Here is a 24,524-nt window from a genome sequence, read left to right as displayed (position 1 = left end):
ATCGTAAATTGGAAAGGTTTGAGTTATGACAATTTTCTTATAATTTAGACATCATACGTGAATTTAAACAGGATTGTGTAATAAAATTAGTGAATGAAATTGAGATAGACGTGAGATTTCGGTAATTTCATTAGGGGTGCTCTAGTGGTTGTAGCCCAGCCCAGAGTGGCTCGGCCAGACACCATGGCGCGCACCGTACGGTTCCTCTCACGTCATCTTCTTCTTCATTTTCCTCCCCAATTCATTTCTGTTTTTTTCTAGGGTTTCATGGCATCTCTCTAGCTGAATTTCAATTTTCTACCTCCATTCCTTTTTCTGTTTCCTAGATAGCTCCATCCTTCAATTCTTTCCCCGGTTTTGTCTCTGCACATGTCGAACCCCCGTGTCACCATCACTCTCGGCCGCTCTGGTCAGGTAAATCCAATGCCTATTCTCCTCCAAACAACTTCCTTTACTTTTTTCCTTACCTCTTGGATAATTGAGCTTCGGTTTATATCCATTCATTTCCAGGTGGTGAAGAGAGGAGTTTCTTCATCTTCTGCTGCTGACTTTGCACAATCCTATGTTGATTCTGGACCTGAGCCAAGAAGAAAACGATATATTGAGCGATCAGCTGATAATGCAGAGGATTTGTTCTCATCCACGAATAAACGGTTTGTTTTATTTTATTTTATTTTATTTTTCTCTCTTTCTTTATTGATTATTAGCAGCATTGAGATCGAGGCGTGTTTCTGTTCTTCGTGCTTTCGGCTCTTATTCTGTTGGTTCTTTTTATTTTTGGGTCTAATTCAGCAGGAAAAATTGAATGAAATTGTTGAGTACTTATTTATTTCTTCAAAGCTAATTTGATTTCATGCTTTAAAAATCTCAATTTTAGTGTAGCTTTTAAGATAACAGCATTCCTTTCATATGTTCTGTATGAATGTTCTCGTTCTTATAGTGATTTTGAGCTGGTTTTTAGAATATGTATTTTGAATTTTGCATGTCTTAGTTGGGTAATCCCTTATCAGGCAACGTGGAGTTGATTTTCATTCCAGTTTAAGTGGCGGCGAAAGGAGAAGTGGTACAAGCCTGTTCTATACTTGTGTTGTATTTTATTTTACTTTATTACATTTATTGTTTTTCTTCTAGCTCGTGGTTACGTCAGTTCTTATTCAAATAAAGCCTACAGAGTTGGTCAAAATGATCTTCGCTTGAAACTTATGCGCAAAAATCAATCTAAGAAAATTGGTATTGGGGAAGAACACTCAAGGATGGATTTACACAATCGATTTTCGAAAAATTCTCTGCCCTCAACTAGTGGAGATGCAGTACATCGTAGGCATGAATTTAGAGGGAGCAATCTTATAAGACAAACGCATTCCAGAGAAAGTGCCGATGATCTATACCTAGAACATTCACAGAGGAAAAGTACTGTTTCCTATGTTGACAGGATGAGAGTTAGATCCCCAGATGGGGTCATGAAAAGCTCCATGGGGCGTTCACCTCCTAAATACGATGCTGAGTTTAGGAGAGGTTCCTCTATGAGAGAAGCTGATCAATCAAGAGATGAATGGTTTCTTAGAAACGGCATTGCTGACAGTTACAGGACTGTAGACTCTGCATCTGCGAAAATGAAAGCTCCCCTCCCTGTATCTGGCAGGGCAGCTAAGGATCACACAGCAATAAGTGGCAGCATGCAGAGAAGTTCCCCAATGGTATACTTTTTTTATGTTCAGCTTATTGTTCTAATTTAGTGTGCTAATTTAATTTATGAAATTTTATATTCTTGTAGATTAGCTCATCTTAGACATCAAATCGATCCTTTTGTTGCTAAGTCTCATCAATGATTGTTGTACAGGGGGAGCTTCCTCTTTCTGTTGCTGGCTTGTTGAATTCGCTTGGTTTGGGGAAATACGCCATTCATTTTCAGGCAGAAGAGGTAAGTTATCTCAACATGTATGTTATTTTTCAGCATTGTTAAGCGCTTAATGAATGTATTGCACTGAAAAGTCTCATTTTAAGATGTAAATTCTTTAGTACACAACCACCGGGCTTTTATTTTTCCATTTGAATGTTATGAATGAAGTTCCTTGTGGCTTAGCTGAAATGTAATGACAGTTTTCTATGGGATTTTAAAAGGTGGCTTAGCTCCCTCTTTCCATGTGAATGTTTTGATTTCTTTTTGCAAATTATATCTGGCAGATTGATATGACAGCTTTAAGACAGATGGAGGACAAGGATCTTAAAGAGTTGGGGATACCGATGGTATTTTCATTTCCCTGATCTTCTATGATTATCTAGCTAATTGAAATACATTTTTTTGCTTGGAAACTTGATTTCACTCCTGCATGGCGTAGTTGCCTCACTGTAATTTTGATAAACCTTTCCTTCAATGAGAGCCCAGTTTCTTATTCCAAAGAATAAGTAGAGGATGATTTTGATAAACCGGGCTGGTTAAAAATTGGTTTGTCATTTCATCAAGTTCAAGTTTCGAAGTTTAAGGTTGGGGTTGCAACTGAGTGACCTTAGGATTCAATCAAAATGTTCTGGATGGACTGAAATGTTGAATGTTGCATGAGCTTCTTAAGTGTCAAAATTTTATAGGGATTTACCAATATTGCTGGATTATATTTTATGAGTTTCTTGTTTTTCATGGGGATGGATGTGAGATAGATTGGGATTGTAAATTGGTTATAGTTTGTAACTATTGAATTTTGGAATCAATTAGTTTGGTACGCTTGGATAATTACTTTGCAATATTAGAATTAGTTCATCTTTAAATTGTTTTTAACAACTCAAAGTTTTCAACTCTTATTTTGATTACTCATCAATTGTACTTAATTATTATTGCCTTTGATTCAGCATTATTATAAAACAAAAAGCTGAAACCCTAACCAGAAATCTATTTCATTAGTACAGTATTCTATTTGCTACCAAAATACAAACATCTCATTTCTGAATAGACAAGCATATAAACGAATGGCCCCTAACTAGTGTCAATAATACCACAGTCTCGATGTGGGTTCTGTGTTATATTGGGTATCTAAAAGTTGTTCACCTGTGGCATTGCCATTCATCAGACTAATTAGTATTGCCAATGAAGACTGTGCCATACGGCATGTGTTATATGCACTAACAAATTATTTGATAGAAAGTGCTGTGGATGTAGTAGTTACCACTTTGCTAACTAGTCTATTAAAAGATTTGACTTGAAACTTCAATATCATATCATCCAAGCTGTTGCATCCATTTGCCCACTTTCTAGTTATGAGCTTTGTCTTGTTCTGTTGATTGAAGTCGTTTTCTGTAATTGTGACTGGACTATCTTTTCAGTTGGGGCTTTTTTTAAAAAAAAAAATGTTCTGGTATATTCTTCCATTTTCTCTATGAGTCGTCTTCTTCTTGTTGTTATTAAACTTTAATTTTTTTAAAAAAAGACTGAAAAATGCATCCACAGAAAATTTATTGAGCCTGACTCAGGATTCTTAATTAACAGGGCCCAAGGAAAAAGATTCTTCTCGCCCTGTTGCCCCGTTCTAAGCAGCCACTGCCACCATCACTCTCAATGGCTCGTGCATAGAGTTTTGCAGTTCTTATGTCTATCTTCCAAATGTGTACGGATGTATTGATCTGGATTACTTAATTTGTTTTTATGCTCGATAACTTATTCCATTTACGAATTAGAGCCCTTTTGTGGGATGTTTATCTGTACGTATAAACAGGTTGAGGATAAATTAAGCAGTGGAATTAATTGTGTATAGTGCATACTTTGACCTCTGCCTTACAAATTCTGTTTTTAGCATGCATGGATAAAACTTTGAACAATTCACTTGTTGGGAATGGAGTCAATAGCTACCCAATTCATTAGGGTAAAGATATACGTAAGATTTCATTAGATGAGAGAATTCCATATACAAATGAATGTCAAATACTACATTCAAACTCATGGAACATAAATAACATCAATACGCTTGAACCTTAAGGTTAGACTTTATGTGCTTGTGCATTCTCTCACATTCCAGGCAGGAAGCAGAACAGGCTAAGAAGACAGTCACCGTGACTCTGCTGATGGCTACTGCCTGGCCTCACCATCAGACTGGCAAGTTGAAAAGGTACTTCATATATCTTTGCTTGTTTGCATCAATGGCTACTACCCATGCATTATTTACTTCTGAATAGGAGGAGTTCACATAGATCAACCGGTTTTATTGTACCGTGATCTTTCGTGGCTTCATCTACTCTCATATGAAGAAAACAGGGGAATTTTCTATAACAAAGCACATAACATGTGGGTAGCTGGTGAAGGTTTCTTTCTCTCTCTTTCTTAATGTGAACTTGATTTGTATTTATTCTTTCAAAACCTCCAAAAAAGTAATGTTGGACCATAATGGAATTAGAGAATCAGATTCCTCGACATCAATGATAGAGACCTCTGATAAAGTATGTCAATTTCTTTTAAATTGTTTTACTTTTTACACTTTCCATCCATGCCTCATGAAAATCAATCTTTATTGAGAATAAAGCCAAATTTGGTTGTATTATTTTTTGTTTAGGGAGGAGAATAGCGTGTGGACTATTTTCTTTGGCTGTCAGAAGAATGAGAGGCTAACAGTTAAAAGGTACTACCCTTTACTCATTAATCTTATCTTGCATCATAGTAAATGTTGAATTTGTGGTTAATTAATTGCACTGTTAAAATCGATCATTGAATCTTGAAGAATACTACCCTTACTTAAGGTCAGTTTATAGCCGGATTTGGTGGAGAAGTATAGTGGTTTTAAAATCTTTGTTTGGTTATCCCACTTTGGTTTGAAAATTTTATTTTAACTTTATGGTTGTTTTCAAGACGATTTGGTTCGTTCATTTTGGATATTAGTTTAAAAAAATCTTTTTCCACAGAACAAAAAGAAAATAAAGGAAAAGGACTATTTGACTTTTTTTTGTTTTTTTAGGGAGCCTATTGACCTCTGAATTGATATGATCACTTTTGAAAAGATAATACTTTCTTTTATTAAATTGTAAATTTGGTTCTTAGGATGTGAAGAAAGTGAGAATTTCGTTACTATAATTTGATTAAAACTCTCTGACTAACTGGACTAAGTCTTGAGTTTCTCTGAATCATAGAAACCAAGTTTGTAATTTAACTAAGTTGTATTGGGACGTTATAAGTTAGATTAGAGTTTAAGCACATACCCATAAAATTCAAATATATTTGCTAACTTTCATCATTTCATACTGATTTGATGCTTGTTAGTTTAATATTTATTTTTAAAAACATGAAAAATTTAAGAGAAATTATTGTAATCGGTAAAATTGTTAGAAAAATTTTACAAAAATTTTACAAATGTAGCAAAATTTTAGAAACTCAATAATAGACATTGATACACTTTTATTTATTAGTGACATCGATAAATACTAATAGAAGTGTATCGATGTGTACTATCAATTTGATAAATTTTGTAAATATTTTGGTTCATTTAGAGGTCAATCGAAAGATAAAAAGAGAAAAATATTAGAGAAAATAGTGAATAATATGTTGGATGATATGCTAAATATAATCCAAAGGTAGACTTTTTTTGTTTGGGATCTGAAAGGGGAGCGCTATACACATCTCTTTGAGTAGTTAACCAAGCAAACAGCCAATAAAAAGTAATGATGCCACTTTGTAAAGCACAAAAGAACCTCTTTTTTGTAAAGTTAAAAAGCATAATTTGAGATTTGAATTAGGGTTAGGAAGATGAGAGTTTTTGTGGCTAATTTTCTTAAATCCTCTTTACAGTTCGAACCCACTGTCAGCTAGTTTTCTATCACTTATTTAATATTGTTTGAAGATTACTCTCACAAACATTATCTTTTCCTCAAATTCCTTTTATATAAAGTCAATTGGAGATGGAGTGTTTTTGAGTTTTCCAGGGGTCTTTTTTTTTCTTTTACCAATTAATGTTGTCCTATTTCTAAAAAATTTCAATTTCTATATTTAATGTGTCCCTAAATTTTAGTTATATGTCTAATATCTAGTTCACATATTAATTTTTTTAAAATAACTTGTTTATTAGATTTAAATTTGAATTTTGTGTTAACTAAACCTTGTTACAATTTGAAGAAGAGTTTTGTAGGTTTGTTGATCATGGGTTAGAAGAATTATATTAAAATTAGACTAACATATTATACATAAAACAAAATTAAATGTTAATGTGAAATTATTGTTCTATAAAATTTTTAAATAAACACTTGTATGTTCTAGGTATGGATTTGTTTTGTGAAATTGGTCGAGGTGTTCGAAAGCTTACTTGAACCCTTACAAATATGAGAAAAATAAAATAAAGATATCAAATTGTCTTTTTCTAAAACTATTACCTTAGATAAAAAAAACAATTTACAACCAAAAATTAAGGAGCTTTTTATAATAATGATGATTACTAATTTGCCCTTGGTTAAAACAAAACCGAAAGGAAAGAGGATGGAAGGAGAGAAAAAGGTATGGAATCCAAAATAACTTTTAGAAAAGAAAGGGAAAGATTGTGGAGGCTAGACCTCTCTCTCTCTCACACACACACACACACTTAAAAATCAAATCACTCCTCACTTCCTTCACTCTCTTAACAATTAAGGATCCAATAATTTTCCTAAAGTTCCCTTACCCTATTTCAGTCCACAATCCCAAAAAGATCATAAAGTTTTTACACCCACTTACTCCACACACTAATAAACATTATCATAATTGCTACATAAATAAATTTAATTATAATGTTAATAAAAACATATATATCATTTTTATTCTAATATACTTCTTAAACATTTACTTGTCCACTTTGGTCGTCTTACTTATGCTCTCTGTTTCGTTTCTTAAAATTAATTTTTACTAGAATAACCACAGGAAGAAGATATGGTATATATAAATTAGCATTGAGACTAAATTTAAAATTTATTAGAGGTGTGATACGTATTTCTACTACTTTCAATAAATGTTAGATGTATTGAAGATTCTATCAAGTTTATGGGATAGAATTTAATATTATGATATATTTATAAAAAGTTTGTGATTTGTGTATAGAAGGAAAATAGTAGTATTATTAAAACTAAAAAAAGGGGGGAAAACAAAGGATGGAAAATAAGGGAATATTAAGAAGCTTTTCCGCTTTTGAGCATTTAAAGTTGGGCAAAGCAGACAACATTAATTCAGCCTTTACAACTGTTCCCATTCAAAAGAGTTCCATTTTACAAAAATTATGAACTCCCACCTCATCACTCAAACTCCTACATTATTTTCTCTATTGCTTCATTCATTCATTTATTTCCAAATACACTAATTATAATACACTTTACCATTTCCTTTTTCTTTTCTTTTTTCTCTTTTTAATTTCACATTGTGATTTCCAAATTTCATCTACAAAACCAAAACCAAAACCAAAGGGGCACAAAAATGATTATTATTGTTTCTTAAAGTTTACTATTTCTAGGTATTTATAGTCATGCCATGGAAATGGTGGAAGCCTACTTCTTATATTGCAACTTTGGATCATAAATTATTTTTTATCTATCAATCTAGCTCCTAGAGTAGCTATACATACAATCAAATTATTAGGGCAATACTGTTAGTACTAAATTAGTATTACAAATTTGAAGTATGTCATGTTGTAGTCCAATAAAATTTGGGCACATGACATTTACATAATCTTTTAAAAAATAATTTCTTCTGTAGTAGATAAGTAGAAAAATATATTTTCAATAAATGTTTTAAATTACAAATTCAGTTCTCAAATTTCTATAAACTCTATGATTTCAAGTTTTGTATCGAGTAGGTTCCTAGACTAAAAAAAATAGAGATAGATTTTAGTTTTCAAAATCTTCAAATGTCCAAAACTTTACGTGTTTTTAAAATTATAATTGGCTAGCATCTTTAGATTTTCACGTTGATTGTAGAAACTTTTTTACAAATACTTGGATTGGATGACTATTTGGTTTGCATAATACATATTTGTGTTAGATTTACATAAAATGTTTGTATATTTGGTTGAAAATTTTACATATCAATTTAATGTTATTCAAATTTTATAAGATATATAAATATTAATTTCAATAATTGTATAAAAATGTGGAAACTCTTTGGCAACTTTTGGAAAGGTATAAAAAAAAGAAACAATATGATCCTTAAATTTTGATTGAAAATAAATAAAACTACAATCCAAGATAATTAAACCTTATTTTATGTATATATACCTAGAATTATAAAATATATTGCATATGTGGGTCACTTGTTATTGCATGCATAATTGATTACACTAAACACATACGTTCCTTTTATGTTATTATTATCTTAAAACAAAAAAGATTTATCTTATCCTGATGCCAACATATTAGATACAAAATTAAAACGAATAAAAGAAATTTAAAAACAGCAATTTATAACTAAATAGATCATAAACTTAATTGAATTTAAACTTAAATAATCTAAATCTAAACCAATTAAAAATGGTCACTCAAAACATAAACTTGGAATCAAATATAAAAAGAAAAAACTGTTCTTTAACAAAAAAAAAGATCAATCTAAATGGGTTAGATAATGGAAAATAATACATTACTAAAGATTAACCTATTCTTTTTAATCATTTTAATTCATTTTCATCAGTCCCTAAATATTATCTCTAACCATATATTAGATATTAACTAAAATAAAATATCCCTTTTTATTAAGAAAAAAATTGTAGCAATCAATATTATTTGGCTTTATTCCACAAAAGTCAAGAAAACATATGTGTGAACATAAATCAAAACAATAAATTCGAGCTTCTTGTTCTTCTTCTTCTATCTGCTTCCATGGCAGAGTATTCAAAGCTAATTAACCAAATAATGATGATGAAGAAGAAGGAATTAGCATATTCTATTTTATCCCAAAACACTCAGATTTTTTCTTCATCACTTACTTTGGGATTTACTTAACTTTACTCTTTCTCTCGATTCTACTGATATTCCTCAAACCCCAAATTCTCTCTCTTCGATTCCATTCTGTTGAGACCTCCACGGGAATTAGTCCACCGTTCACCGCTCTTCTTCAGCATTCCCATCCGCTCTTTCCCCTTTACCGGACTTCTCACTAAATTATGGAGCTTCATCAACAATTCATGGACCCGTTTGATTAACGTCGTCGTCGTCGTCTTCTTCTTTCCGTTTTCGTTAAAAAGCTCTTTTAAGGGTTTTCTTCTTTCTTGCAGAGGGATTTGATTTCTGAATCTGAGATTTGTTAATGGAGTTTCAAGAAGGTTTGAAGAAGTTTATGTTTCATGAAGATGTTAAACCCAACTGGGTTTTTGGGAAGGATTCTCCATCTGTTGCTGTTTCGGAGATAAGTAGTACTCCTAGACGGAAATGGCGGATCTTCAATCGGTCTTCTTCTTCACCATTTCCGTCAAAACCAAAACCACCCCATTTTAAGGAAATACCTAAAGAATTGCTCTGTCCGATTACTGGGTCTTTAATGGCGGATCCTGTGATTGTTTCCTCTGGTCATACTTTTGAAGCTGCTTGTGTTCAGGTTTGTAAAGATTTAGGGGTGAAACCGACTTTGTTAGATGGTTCTAAGCCGGATTTCTCATCTGTGATTCCAAATCTGGCTCTTAAATCCACCATTTTCAATTGGTGTAAAAATTCCTCTTCTGAACCTCCTCAACCCCTTGATTTCTCCTCCGCTGAAAAGCTTGTTCGTAAATTTGTCGCGGCTCATAGTAAAAGCGATGAGGAATTGATTCAAGGGGTTGCTGAGACTCCTGTGGTTCGATTCAACCATGCCGCCACTGAAGTTGCTCGTCGAAGTTCTCATTTTCATTCGAGTTCCGATGAATCTGTAAGCGCCGTTGTTCCTACTCTGCCTCTTCCTCTTGCGATTCGCCCGAGTTGCTGTTCTTCGTCTTCTTCCTCTGATAACGAGATCATTGGTACTCTTAACTTGCCTGAAGAGGAAGAGATCGTCGTGAAGCTTAAAAGTTCTCAGGTTATTGAGATTGAAGAGGCTGTGACGACGTTGAGAAAAATCACGAGAACTCGAGAGGACAGTAGAGTTCATCTCTGTTCTCCTATGATTCTCTCTGCTTTGCGATCTCTCATCGTCTCAAGGTACTCTGGCGTTCAAGTGAATTCCGTTGCGGCGCTTGTAAATCTATCTTTAGAGAATTTGAACAAGGTGAAGATCGTGCGGTCGGGGATTCTCCCTAATTTGATCGATGTTCTGAAAGGGGGTTCGCCGGAGGTTCAAGAACATGCTGCCGGCGCCATTTTCAGCTTAGCTCTCGAAGATAACAACAAGACGGCGATAGGCGTATTGGGTGCTCTACCACCATTGATAAGGCTGTTGTTATCCAACTCGGAGCAAACTCGGCACGACTCAGCTCTTGCTCTTTACCACTTATCCCACGTTCAGAGCAACCGTTCGAAGTTAGTGAAACTTGGGTCGGTGCCGATACTTCTCGGGATGGTGAAATCCCGTCACATGGCCGGCCGTATTTTGCTGACTTTGTGTAATTTAGCAGCTTGTTTTGAGGGCCGGGCGGCGTTGTTAGACTCCGGCGCGGTGGAGTGTTTGGTGGGGATGTTGAGAGAAAACGAGTTGGACTCTGAATCAACTAGGGAGAGTTGTGTGGCGGTTCTGTTTGGACTGAGTTTCGGCGGATTGAGGTTCAAAGGTCTGGCAAAAACCGCCGGAGCAATGGATGTTTTTATGGCAGTGGAGAAAAATGGGAGTGAAAGATCAAAAGAGAAGGTGAAGAGGATGATGGAGTATATGAAAGCCAGAGATGAAGAAGCTGAGGATGTGAATTGGGAGGAATTGCTCGACTCAGGTTGTTTCGGTAGCCGAAGTCGGTGTCGACTTGGTGCCGGAATGGACAGATCCACCGCAAACTCATCAGAATTCTGAACAGAACCCATTTGAATTTGTAAACTTGGGATTTTTTTTTTTCTTTTTTGTTTATCATTTGGGTTGTGAATATTAGTGAAGAACAAACAACTTTTGAATTTCATTTGATTACTCTGTTTTCTTCTCTTTCATCTTCATCTGTTTCCCTTTTTTCTCTTTTCCAGATGAAGATGCCAAATAAAAAGCCTTCTAAAGAAGCAACCTCAAAATTTTGTATTGTGAATTTGTGTATTGTGATTCAGTTACAATCTTCAGCTCCAATTTCTGTTTTTATTTTCTTTCATTTCAATGATTATAAGATCAAGAAAAAAACAGAGTAATGAGATTATTTTCTTCTTCCCCTTTACCTTTTCTATTCATATTCCATAGATTCAATACAATAAATCAATCATATCTGATAAGAACAATGAAAAAAAGGGTATATTTAATTGAAACTCGAATAAAAAAAACAAATTCTAATCAGTTAAATACATCGCACCTGCGTCTGATTTCTCCTTCATTCCCCACTTTGACGCCATAGCCACCAAGCTTCATCATCGCTTGAGAAAACGCGGCGAAGAACACACTCTCATCAGCAGCATATTTCTCCACCCATGGTCTCGTTCTTGAATCGCTATACAATCCACCATCGGACTTCAAGAGCCCTAGACCCTTTTGCAGATTTTTGAAGTACATGTTATCGAATTTGTTCGGCGTCATTACATCGTTGAAAACAGAGAGAGTTGGATTCTTCTTGTAATCGGCGCAAGCTCTCTGTAACCCTAATGCAAATCTTGGATTGTAGTGGCTGTTGCTGTAATTGAAGATCTCAGTGGTGAATTCCTTGCAATGCGAGAACCCAATTGAATGAGCCCCGCTTAATGCCACCATTTCCTGAACGGAAAATCCTCTGGAGGCGAAGATTCTGATGATCTCAGAAACGGACATGGTGGGTCTAGGGAGCGTACCTTCGATACCGGAGGCTTTGGAAACCTTGGCGTCTTTGCGGCCAAGGAAGACGGTGTAGTAAGGGCCGCCGACCATGGTGAGGAGGTCACGAGTGGCGGCCGCAAGGATGTCGGCGCAGGAGACGGTGTTGGGGCAGGAGAGTTCGAGAGCTGTTTTAGCACGAACGACAATGTCGAAGGCATCGCCGGGGAGAGATAGGTTGATGTCGGCGTTGCGTTCAGCGGCGTTAAAGGGGGTAGAGGAGATGAGGATGGAGGCGTCGCAGCCGTTAGGGAGACAGTCGTGGAAGAAGAGACGGAGGGTGGCGGCGGCAGTAGTGGGGTTGGTGATTTGTTTGTTGGTGACGGTGTCGCGGATGATTTGAGAAAACGCAGGGCAGGAGCTCCGGTAGTAGTCGGGGGAGAGAGCAGCGGAGGAGGAATGAGAGAAGAGGGAGAGGAGGAGGAGGATGAGAAGAAGGAGAAACTCCATGGGGATGAGAGAATTGAGACAAATGGTGAAGAAGTGAAGATCAAATGATGATGAAGAAGAAGAAGAAGGGTATAGGGACCCCACAACCGGAAGGATTTTGAAATTTGCGGCCATGGGAGATCGCCGACGGCATGGTGGAGCAGGCGAATCATGGCTTAATAAAACCCTTTACCTCATTCTATGGTGAATTTTGAACTCTATCATAAACCTACTAAAACGGCTATTAAATGCTTTATCAACTATATGTCTATACATATAGTTGATTCATCTCATGCTTACTAACCTAATACTTACCCTTAAGTTGATAAATTCATTGAGATCTTAAAAAATGTCATTCAATTTAAAGTACATATGTTACAGAATCATTCAAATATAATTTTTGAGAGAAATATAACAATAATAAATCAAAATATGGGTTTGTTTCCTATGTTAGGTTTAGGGTAATTGAATCCAAACTTTAGGATGAAATTTTAATTATCTCAAACCTATTAGTAATTTGATCCTATTTTTCTTTCTGAATTAGGATCAAAGCTCTATAGTGATAAAATGGTAAATGGCTTATGCAGTTTGTCTTTTCTTTTTTTTTTTACAAAAGACAAATAAATCTATAAAAAGATAAAATAAAGGAATATTGGGAAATATAATTAAATGAAGTATGTTCAATTAATTGGCAAAAGTAAGAAAATGTTAGTTTCTTTGGCAACAAATTAATACGACAAATGTGGGCTAAAACCTATAGAAAAGATATTGAAACACAAAGCTATATTCCTACGATTACTCTTTGATCATTACTTCAATTCATTAAATACATATGGCTTTTGTTATTGCAATCTACATAAATTAAATGCTAGAAATGCAAGTAGTAAGATTTTTAAAAGAAGGGTTTTATTAAGAAACTATTATTCAAAATGGTTTTGATTAATCTCCATATTTGCTTCAAAGTTGTTCTTTGGAGGTAGATTTTCTTTAAAGGTAAGAGAGACTACACTCGTTTCATTTCATGTTTAACCGCACAATTCAATGCCTAAGTCAATTAGTGAAGTGTTTGGTACAATTGAGTGTGTAGTTTTGCCTACTTTGTGGAGTGGGTACTGTCAACTTATTTTTTGTTCTCATTTGCTTGGTACATATGGTTGGACGTGAAAATATAGGGATGTGCAACAATTTGTTAGAGTGAGTTTTTCAACCAAACTCGACCATCGAGGAGAGTGGAAGTGATCGTCGGACAACGGTTTTGGTTGATTTTATTCTTTAATACTTTTTTTAAAATGTCGATTTGGATTTTTTTCTAAATTGACAATCCAACCCCTCCTCGCTCTAAACACTGTCTTAGGTCCGTCAATTTTTGTTTCGATTTGCATGCTCACCCCCTAGTTGAGATGATAGTATAGTGGCACTTAGCTCCATTTTCATTTAGCTTAATTTAGCTATTATCATTTTCGTGAAATAAGAAATATACAATGGATAGTCTATCTTTCTTATTTGAACAACACGTAGATTTATGATCCTTTAAACTTATTTGAACAACATGTAGATTTATGATCCTTTAAACTTAGGGGTATGTGAATGACGAAAATACTTTTATGATATCTTTTAATTTCAAATTAAAAACTTAAAAAACGTTATCATCTACTACAGTTTTCCAAAAACAAACAAACAAAAATGAATTATTATAGATCGTGGTAATTGTAATAATGTTTTGTTACATCAAAGACCATGCAAGCAATGAGAGATGAAATAAGAATGAAAGTAGAATGGTGGAGAGGGAAGTGGGGGCGTGTGAGTGCTTGTGGGATGAACACAAAACGTACATTGTCATTCAATTCCCCTTTGAGTTTCCTATTGCATTTCCATGTGATATTAGATTCCTGCAGCTCCCACTTATTATTATATGAACTCCAAAATAAATTAAAATTTCTTCTCCTAAGGTAATGTTATAATTTGTTGAACATTAGGGATTGTTGGAGAGTGTGGTATGAGTTATAATAGTCTATGTATCTATGTTATAATTTATATAAAATTTAATAAAAGTTCTACTATGTTATGTTGTTCGTAAGTCACTCAACTATTGTTTTGCTCAACAAAGTGTGTAAAAGAAAAAATGAAAAAACTATCACCATATTCATTCAAACTTAATTACATGTCCACATCAACAGCTCATTAGCAACTCTCTTTAGCTTGAATGATTCTATTGAATATTGTATGGTCTTTTCTTTCTTTATTTCTTCTTCTTTGGGTTGAAATCAAAGTGGCCCCTTGCAAGCCCACTCATTATATCATACATCTTCTTCATCATTAATAATGGGAACATGAAATCATGTCCCTACAATCCTACTAGGCACTTACGATGAATCGTAAGAACAGATTGTATTAAGGTTGGTCACATTTAATTTCATTGATATCCAATTGCAATGAGCCATAATCACGACATATTTAGATTACTTTTAATCACGTTTACTTAAAATTATGAGTTTAAACATAATTTGTCATTTTATTGTTACTGTTATTGTCAAGTCTTGGTGGCCGTAGCAACAGCGGTGATAATCATACCCAATAACTTTTTACAAAATTCAAACAAAATCAAATTAGATTACGTTATTTGATTACAAAATTCAAAGTAGAATCAACTTTTTAAATTGTCATTCATTTATTATTGTTACTCATACGGTTTTAGTCATAAAAATTAAATTTAAAAGCGCATTATTAGAAGACGTCCATTCTCTAGATAAAACCCTACTCTTGATAGGGTGAAAAGAATTTTGGTTTACATGAAAATGTTGAGTTATATATGGTAATCCTTGTCACATATATTGTTTTTATTTGTGAAATTTGTATTGACACACCACAATCCAATTGATAAGTTGAAGTTGCTCAATCCAATTATGCCTCTTAAATAAGTTCTTTCGTTATTGTTATCGATATAGTTACAGTTAAACTATCATATTAGTATATATCTCATAGTTGAAAATTATTCAATTTTGATATATTTATTATTATCGTGCTTTACCCTCGAAAATGAGATAACGGTAACAATAATTATAAATTTCACCAAATTCATAATTTTATGTATATGCGACAAAAATCCAATTACATTTAAAAGTTCTCAATGAAATTTTGTTACGACTACGTCAAATTGGTAAAAGTAACATTAGGGATGTACAAAAAACTCGATAACCCGATCAACTTGGAGTACCCAACCCAAACCTATGTATGGTACACAAAAACATATAAATTTTGATAGCACAAAAGCTAAATCAGAGAGGTATGAGTGTGAAGAGATATAGGCTCCCAACCCTCACTTTTGGAATTTAGCCTAAAAGAAAACACATATTTAGCATAAATTAAAATATTAAATGAAGGAAAATTCTAATTTCAAAATAAAATTTTGTAAAACAATATAATTAAAAAAAATGGGTTGGGTTGGGTTGGATTGACCTTTGAATATTGAACCGAAAGGGTTCAAATTTTGCCAACCCAATCATTTTGGGTTAGTCCATATTTTTCCTACCACCTCACGTTATTAGTTTGATTTAGTATTAGTATTAGTATTTTGTCTCAGCTCTAAAATGCAATTGTTTTAAAATTTGATTTTAAGGAAAAAATAAAGAGGATATACAATATAAATATATATACATATATTAGGTTATGTTCACGTCTTGTTTAGTCAAATACAAGTAGGGGTGTTAAAAAAACTCGATAACATGTCCAACCCGAATTACTCAATCTAAATAGTAATGGTTGGGTTGGGTTAAATTAGGTTTTGGGTTAGGTTGGATTAGAGAATTGAACAAAAAATTAAAATGAGCTGGGTTACCGGATTGGAGAATTAAGGGTCGGGTTGACCCAACCCGATCCGATTATATATATATATATATATATATATATATATATATATAACCCTAATTTGTCATTTTAATTTTCCTTTCCCCCCACCATAAACGGTTCACAACCACGACAAGGGGTGTAAGAATACGAGTTGCACTCGAATAAACCGGACTACCCAACCCATATCATAAGAATTGAGTTAGATTAGATAAAATTATGAGTTGGGTTGGGTTAAACTTTCTTGAATTTTTCGGGTTAGGTTGAGTCGGGTTGAAAAATTCGGTTCAACCCACCGGAATTAATATAATATATATATAAATAATAATAATAATAATAATAATAATAATATATTATCTAATGAAAAAAACATTTCTTACTCTTTTAGGTTTAGAACTTTAGATTACGCGTCACTCGTCCGCCTCTGCCTCTCCCTCTCCCTCTCCCTCGCGCAACCTCCGGCGTCTGGCGAAACCCATCTGTCTTCTCCTCCTCCTCAGACCCGAGACACATCTCATATCTCAATCCCTTCGATCTCTCTTACTCTCACTTCGTCTATCTTCAACCGCCATCAACTGCCTCTCGAATTTCTTTGATTTCGCACGGTTTAAGCCAAGGTAATTTCTTATGATTTTCTTGCATATTGAACAAACCACGAGAGAAAGAAAAATGTTTATTAAACTTGTTCTGCAGTAATTTTGTGATGTGCAGGATCATATAGTTTTACCAATTATCTTTCGAATAATAAATTCACAATGATACACCTTTGCAATAGCTCTATTTTAATAGTTTGTAGCATGTTGAGTTTGTTGAGACAGTAGTATGTTGACAGTACATATTTATCTTTTGAGTTTTTTGAGACAGTAGCATAAATATTGAAATAGCACAAGTATTGAAGGAATAGCATAAGTATTGAAGGTTGACAGTAGCATAATTCTACTTTGAATTTGTTGAGACAGTAGCATAATTCTACTTTGAATTTGTTGAGACAGTAGCATAATTCTACTTTGAATTTGTTGAGACAGTAGCATAATTCTATTAAGCTTGTGACATAATTCTGTTAACCCTAAACCCTATACAACCCGACAACCCAACCCATATTTTATGGGTTGGGTTGGTTTGGAAACTAAATTTGGGTTGCCAACTCAAATCAGGTTTCTATTTTTGATTTTGTTTTTGTTGATTTATTCACTTAGCAAAAGGAGTAGAAGCGGATTTTTCTCTAACAAATGTTCAATTATTCTATCCAAATGCAAACATTAACTAAGGGGGAAAAACAATAAAATAAAAAGAAACAAGAAAAAAACACATGTTTACTTTCCAAACAAAGGTTAGTATTTTGATGCTTAAACCTGAAGTTACCTGCCCATCCATCCAAATTCATTGTTATTCGTGTTGATATATATTTTTTTGGATTTTATTTCATATCAATGAGCTAACATAAATTTAAATTCAAGATGGCGAAGAAGAAGGAAAAGAAGGTAAATGTGTCTGGGAAACCAAAGCATTCTCTGGATGTTAACCGAAGCAATGAGAAAAACAAGAATGGGCGTACTGCTGCCACTGTGCGACGACTTAAGATGTATAATACGAGGCCAAAACGTGATCGGAAAGGGAAGGTGTTGAAGAATGACCTTCAGTCTAATGAGTTACCTGACACACGAATTCAACCTGATCGCCGCTGGTTTGGTATGTTGTTATTGATTTGTGTTTTATATGCTTGCAATATTTCATTTCCTACTTTTCTATTTCAATTGCTTGGTTCTTTTCTTGTTCACTATTTAATGAACCTGTATTCGAATGCTATCTTATTGTATTGTGATAAGATTTTGGAGAGGAAGTATAATGATCTGTATTTACTTGAATTGATAGGGAATACCCGAGTTGTAAACCAGAAAGAGCTTGAAATTTTCCGTGAAGAGCTTGAAAAACGAATGTCAAGTAGCTATAATGTGATTTTGAAGGAAAGGAAACTGCCCCTTTCCCTGTTGAACGACCATCAGAAGGTAGAAGGCCTTCTCTAAAATTTGTTGATTTGAAGTCTTTTTAGGTTAACTTTCTTTTTTAGATAAGGTTTATTTATACACATATTTTAACACACCGCTGTTGCCAATGTATATTAGCTTTTGTATTGCATATATTTTTTTCAAGACTTGACAAACGGAAGGTTGTCGTATTGAGTGTGTTAGTGTTGTTATCTCTCACCTTTCCACCTGATCTTACTCACTGATTCATATACTAGAATGAAGCTTTGAATGCTCTATGACATCATTACGTATGCTAAGACGATCATCCATTATGATATCTTGTTATAAGAGAATTATGTAGTATCTTAGGAAGACAAAAGCTTTCAATTTGGATGTGCTAATCTGGTACTTTTATTTCTGAAGCAATCCAGAGTCCATCTTCTCGACACAGAACCTTTTCAGGATGCATTTGGGCCTAAGGGGAAGAGAAAGCGACCAAAGCTTTTGGCTGCGGACTATGAGTCGTTACTTCAGAAGGCTGACAAGTCCCATGGTATGAAATATTTGACTCAAATCTCTTGCATTTGCAGAAAAATTTGGGTAAACAAATGTTTTCTAGGGAGTAGTGTGATCAATTTTTGTGGTATTCCTTCAACTATTTGTTTCCTTTGAGCATTTGTTATTTCTTTTCCTTATTAAATATAAGTTTGTACCTCAAATCTTGTAAAAAAAGTAGAAAATAAAATTGATTATTCTTTTTATGTGATTCTATTCTTTTTATTTAACGAGATATTTCAGATGATGCTGTTTTGAATTTATGTATTTCTTTGCTCCTTTTTTAGTGTAAACATTTGCAATTTTGCACCAAAAAAAAAAAAAAAATCTTAAACTTGAAGATCATAGTCTCAATTATCTTGTTTGAAAATTGGAACCATGTACTTCCTCTGATAGTGTTCTCTTGTATGTCCTTGGATTATTTCATTCATCAATGAGATTGTTTATTATAAAAAAATTAAATAATTCTTTTTTAATTCAATTTTTGTTGTTGTCATCAACAATGTTAAAAATGCTGTTTTTCATATTGCCCATTCTTTATTCTTTAGATGACTTTGAGGAAAAGTATGCTGAAAATGCTACTGTAGAGGGAAGTGAAGAAGATGGTTTTAGAGACCTAGTTCGACATACTATGTTTGAGAAGGGTCAAAGTAAACGTATATGGGGTGAGCTCTACAAAGTAATCGATTCTTCAGATGTTGTTGTCCAGGTTCGTTGTAATTATTGTAACTATTATTCCTAAATGTTGTTTACCTTATTTCTAGTTTAGAAAGTAAGGTTTTCAAATAGTTTGCACAACTGCATATTATTACATTTTACATGTTAAACTTCTTATCGTTTTCCTTTCCGTGTCAGAATTGTGTTCTGTTACCCTGCAGCTTAATACAAAGCCCCCTATCATTTTTTGCATTTCCATTTGACTTCTCTTCTGATTATTTGTCATTGTTCCAGGTTCTAGATGCAAGAGATCCACAAGGAACAAGGTGTTACCATTTAGAGAGACATTTGAAAGAGCATTGCAAGCATAAACACGTGGTTCTTCTGTTAAATAAGGTTTTGCCTTATCTTTGATTTGGATTTTAAAGTTATCTACTTGGTTCTGAATTCTTTGATAACTTCTTTATGGCTGACTGAGACATTTTAATAAATGGCATCTTCAGTGTGATTTGATTCCTGCTTGGGCAACAAAGGGATGGCTTAGAGTGTTATCTAAAGAATATCCAACTCTAGCGTTTCATGCAAGCATCAATAAATCCTTTGGAAAGGTATTTTTTTAATTTAATTAAGGACCGCATAATATTACCAATTTCGTCAAGATTCATTTCTTGCTAAGAGTCTAAAATGGTTATTTATGGGAAAATGTGACTCATTCTTAATCAACTTTGAAGAGATTCAGTTGCCTTTTTCTTCAACCTCTTTCAGCCCATTTTCTAACAGGGTCGTTAAATTATGATTATATGATACGGTTTCTTATACTTTAAATTTAACATCCCTAGACTGTGCATTTTTGTCCTTAGACTATAGATCGGGATATTTTAGTTGATTTTATTCAGTTTTTTTCTCCTATAAAACAACATAGTATCTGAAGCTCTCTTATGCTCCCTCTATTTGCAATGCCTTTTTTTTTTTTAATGTTTAGAGCATATGGGTTGTGAGAAAATCCACAAGAGAATCATTTGATGTAACGTCTTTGGCAATATAGATGAAGCATGATCTTTAACTTTGTTTTTAAAACCCTTTTTTGTTGCTCCTAGGGTTCTCTTCTATCCGTGCTGAGGCAATTTGCCCGCTTAAAAAGTGACAAGCAAGCTATCTCTGTGGGATTTGTTGGGTATCCCAATGTTGGGAAGTCATCTGTAATTAACACTCTACGGACTAAGACTGTAAGTTTTCATTCTACTTTGAAATGTTTTGTGTTAATGTGAAAAAAATTTTAGTCTATTTTTTTAGAACATTCATTTGGTGGTATGTCTAAATTGAATTTTGAATGAAAAACTTGCACTAAAACATTAGCGTACAAGAGATTCTATCTTGTCTATCTTGTTAAGCTTCCGAAACAATTATGAAAAAATTTGGATGTTCTAAATTTCATTACCCGGATCTTCTGTAACTGTGAGGACTTTTGTTAGGTGTAACATGTTTTCTAGGGAATATTCTTATTCATTTGAATGTTTATGAGCATGTGGCTTGCTTATTGAATATTATCTTTTGATATATTCCCGTACCAATGAATCACAAGTGTGATAAGCCACCGATTTGATACGACGCTACGAGAAATGCAGAATCTACCAGTAGAGTTGGAGGGAAAATTCTAGGAAATAATAGTTGGAAGGGGGTGGAGGTAACAAGTCTGACACACAGTTTGTTTGTTAAGCCTAGTTTCGAGTAGCAGGGTAGCTCACTGTTGCCTGATCTAAAAAAAATTGGAAATGTTAGAGGTGAAGGTAACAGGGCTGGCCTAGTTTTTTTGTTAAGCTTAGCGTCAAGTAGCAGCAGGGTAGCCAATTGTTGACAGGGCTAAAAATAATTGGCAAACCCAGAGGAGAAGGTAAAAAGTCTGATACCCAGTTTGTTGAAGTCTAGTTTCAACTATCAGGGCAGCCAATTGTTGACTGGTCTAAAAATAATTGGAAACCTAGAGGCATGCGAATAATAGATTGAAGATTGAAAGGTGGCTGAATCTTTAAATTTTTTCTTGGACTTTTCTTTCGTATCGATGGAAATGCTTGGAACAATCTGGAGTTCAGATGTGCTCATGTGCAAGAAAGTGTTCTTGATCTGTGTGTAAAATATATATTTTTAAAGGTTTTCTAAAAGCTGGAAACTTTTGGTTTTTAAGATAAAACAGATTACGAGCATATGGTACATTCTGGTATTCAAAAAAAAAAAAAGAAAAAACACTTTAATCTGAATATATTGCATGAAGCTTGTAAGTTGAACGTCCAACAAAGCACTCCCATTAATTTTTTCACTGCTAAGAAAGTATGTCATAGAAGCCATGGTAACTTTTTAGGGGTCTGTTAACTATCACTTAAAAGATTGTTTCAACCTCTCGATCTCTGTTGCTTGTTGAAGTGATACTATAGTGAATCCCTTATACATGCATACATGATACATACATGTTATACATACATATACATGAAATGTAACTTTGCCTTTCTTTTATTAGGTATGCAAAGTTGCACCTATTCCAGGAGAAACTAAAGTTTGGCAGTATATAACTCTTACAAAGAGGATTTTCTTGATTGACTGCCCGGGAGTCGTTTATCAAAATAGTGACACTGAAACTGATATTGTCCTTAAGGGCGTGGTATGTTTTTTCTCATTTTCATTTGCATTGCCTTTCTGGTTTCTACAGTAGCCATACAGATATTTTCAATTAATTGGTATGGCAATTATTAACCTTTTTGCCAACTTGTTAATATTTTATATTACTGTCTGTCTGTATAATTTGGTATTTGGGACTTTGTACTAGGTACGAGTTACAAATTTGGAGGATGCATCGGAACATATTGGAGAAGTATTGAAGCGTGTGAAGAAGGAACACCTTGAAAGAGCGTACAAGATAAAAAACTGGTGCATGACTATCCTTTTTGCATGATTTTGCAACCGTTATTATTTGGTTCAAATTTAATTTTCAATCATTTTTTAATTTCCAAAATGCATTTTTAGTCACTTTTAAAGAAGTAAAATTCCATTTTGGTTCTTACTGTTATTATCTAATACCCACCTCAACTACATGTCCACGTTAAGTGAGGATCAAAACCATTATTTTCATCAAGTGTAGGGACTGAATAGAAAATAGCAAATTTGACAATTTAGAGGGAAAGAAGAAATAAGCCCAAATGTTTAGGGACTAAAAGAGTGTAAAGCTTAAAAGGTTGTGGAAGGAAAACAAAATTTAAAAGTATCATCATCTTGGTTGATAGAAAACTTGATGGAGTTGCAGCAGCCTTTCATGAAATCTCTTTAGTATTATAATCTCTGCTCATTCAGCAGCTATAACCTTCTAGTGTGCAGCAGCTGTTAGTGTAATGCTGTTATTTGATGACATAACAGATGATTAAAGCTTGCGTCCATGGCTCTTGTAGAAAATTATTATGTTCTCCAATAGAATAATTTCTCATTCAGTAGTTTGCTTATTATTCATTTTCTGCCATCTAATTAAATGATGCTGAATATCAATTTAAATTTGTTCCCATGTTAGGGAGGACGACAACGACTTTTTAGTTCAGCTTTGCAAATTGTCCGGCAAGCTCCTAAAGGTATGCCATTTGTTTTGAAAGTTATTATTGTTTATCTATTTTGTTCAGCCTTGATTGCAATGGTTTTTATGAAACTTGAAAAGTAACTGTTTCAAGTGGGATGGTCTTCTTTCCAGGGTGGTGAGCCTGACTTAACGACTGCAGCAAAAATGGTCCTTCATGACTGGCAGAGGGGAAAACTTCCCTTTTTTGTTCCACCACCTCGAGTTGAAGACGAGTCAGAAGAACCCAACTATTGTGTTGATGATGACTCGGGTGTGGATAGCAATCAAGCTGCAGCTGCTTTCAAAGCCATTGCAAATGTGATATCATCTCAACAGCAAAGAAGTGTGCCTGTTCAAAGGGATCTGTTTAGTGAAAATGAATTGAATGGCGAGACATCCGACCAGATTCTAGTATCTGAGGATGAATTGCAAGCTCCTCTTTCTGACACTGAGGGAAAGACATTGGGAGATCAGGACGACAAAAACGAAGATGAGCATGCAATTACAAGCTGAGGTCATCTGGTGATATTTTCCTGCTTAATTACATCTTTGTTGTATCTTTTTGTTTTGCCAGTGCTTCTCTTCCATCTTTTACTTTAGGCTCTTAGCAAAGATAGGCCTTAAATTCTTAGCTTTAAATCTTTCTTTAGTTATATCTGTTAGGGAAGGCCAAAAAAGTTAATCCTATAATATATATATAACATGTCTAGTCTCCCTACATTAGTTTGGAAACAAATTTTGGGATAGGTCATTAAAAGCATTTCTATTTATTGCAACAGATTGCAAAAGAAAACAGTGCCCAATCTTCTTTGTTCACATTATTGAAATGATATGTCCCATAAATGGTTTTCAAATTTAGAAAAAGCATAGGCTGAAAATTCTTTTCATTTTACAGCTGGGACATAAAAAATTGGATGGCTATATCTTAATGATAGTAGTGAGAGAGGGAAGGAAAGGGGATGTCTTGGCCTTGGCCCCGATTTAGTTTTGTATTAAATTCATCAACAATTATTGGGATGTAATAGTGTGAGTAGGAGGGGGTTCGAAATTATCAGAGGTATAATGGTATGAATGAATGGAGCTTTCTGTTTACCTGTTTCTGGAAGTATATGACAGGTACACCAATCCATCTCGAACCGAACTTGGCAGTTAAACTCTAGTGCAGTGATGATACTTTAGGGAATGGTCCTACAGAATAATAGCTTGATGACACCATGACAATGAAAAGAAACTCTAATTCTTATTACTTTTCAATATTCAATGTCGACAAAGGAAAAGAAAAATGAAAATGTACGTCTTGGTTTGTAATGTTGTTGGATGTTTCTTATTCTGGATTTTGGGAGATGTACCATCCTTGAGTCATGTGTTTCGTTTTGTATTTCTTTAAACGATTATTTTGTCCTAGTAGTTTCGGGTTGGTTTTGATTTTGCCTATCGTTTAATAAACTTTGCTCCTAAAATGCCCTGCATTGTTTTTACTCGAAGGAGAAAGATTTGTGTTTTTACTGCCAAACTTATTTCGTTTGATTGGCCCTGGTTAAGAGTGGTCTTCGAAAGCTTTTCCATGGTTTCGAATTTAAAGTATTTTTTTCTCTCTTTAATTTCTTCCTTTTAAAATTTT

At 34.1% G+C, this 24,524-nt stretch overlaps 4 protein-coding genes across 5 annotated transcripts; 3 read left to right on the top strand and 1 right to left on the bottom strand.

Moving 5' to 3' along the window:
* Window positions 1-117: 117 nt before the first annotated feature.
* On the top strand, window positions 118-3,755 carry LOC101207417 (ankyrin repeat and SAM domain-containing protein 6). 2 transcript variants are annotated; one of them, XM_011657676.2, is made up of 7 exons: window positions 118-414; window positions 511-653; window positions 1,011-1,063; window positions 1,132-1,697; window positions 1,841-1,921; window positions 2,185-2,247; window positions 3,479-3,755. In XM_011657676.2, the coding sequence occupies exons 1-7, from the start codon at window positions 370-372 to the stop codon at window positions 3,560-3,562; spliced, it is 1,035 nt and encodes a 344-aa protein (XP_011655978.1). In that variant the 5' UTR covers window positions 118-369; the 3' UTR covers window positions 3,563-3,755. The 2 variants fall into 2 exon arrangements, with proteins under 2 accessions (XP_011655978.1, XP_031741548.1); XM_031885688.1 differs by having other exon boundaries at window positions 120-414; window positions 1,165-1,697; window positions 3,479-3,740.
* Window positions 3,756-8,739: 4,984 nt separating this feature from the next.
* LOC105434412 (U-box domain-containing protein 40) lies at window positions 8,740-11,022 on the top strand. Its single transcript, XM_011657674.2, has one exon. It carries the CDS (start codon window positions 9,227-9,229, stop codon window positions 10,889-10,891), a length of 1,665 nt encoding a protein of 554 aa, XP_011655976.1. The 5' UTR covers window positions 8,740-9,226; the 3' UTR covers window positions 10,892-11,022.
* Window positions 11,023-11,261: 239 nt separating this feature from the next.
* On the bottom strand, window positions 11,262-12,492 carry LOC105435603 (peroxidase 31). The gene has a single exon (XM_011657675.2). It carries the CDS (start codon window positions 12,422-12,424, stop codon window positions 11,351-11,353), a length of 1,074 nt encoding a protein of 357 aa, XP_011655977.1. The 5' UTR covers window positions 12,425-12,492; the 3' UTR covers window positions 11,262-11,350.
* A 4,010-nt stretch (window positions 12,493-16,502) lies between these two features.
* On the top strand, window positions 16,503-24,328 carry LOC101207909 (nuclear/nucleolar GTPase 2). The gene is made up of 12 exons (XM_004142299.3): window positions 16,503-16,749; window positions 17,590-17,821; window positions 18,005-18,138; window positions 18,523-18,652; window positions 19,203-19,363; window positions 19,606-19,707; window positions 19,815-19,919; window positions 20,409-20,537; window positions 21,824-21,964; window positions 22,130-22,230; window positions 22,862-22,919; window positions 23,036-24,328. The coding sequence occupies exons 2-12, from the start codon at window positions 17,590-17,592 to the stop codon at window positions 23,414-23,416; spliced, it is 1,674 nt and encodes a 557-aa protein (XP_004142347.1). The 5' UTR covers window positions 16,503-16,749; the 3' UTR covers window positions 23,417-24,328.
* The last annotated feature ends 196 nt before the right edge of the window (window positions 24,329-24,524 follow it).

Source organism: Cucumis sativus, chromosome 5 (genome assembly GCF_000004075.3).
Source record: "Cucumis sativus cultivar 9930 chromosome 5, Cucumber_9930_V3, whole genome shotgun sequence".
In the NCBI taxonomy this organism is placed as follows: Eukaryota; Viridiplantae; Streptophyta; class Magnoliopsida; order Cucurbitales; family Cucurbitaceae; genus Cucumis; species Cucumis sativus.
Note: the sequence above shows the minus strand (reverse complement) of the source record. Positions and strands in the feature narration are given on the sequence as shown.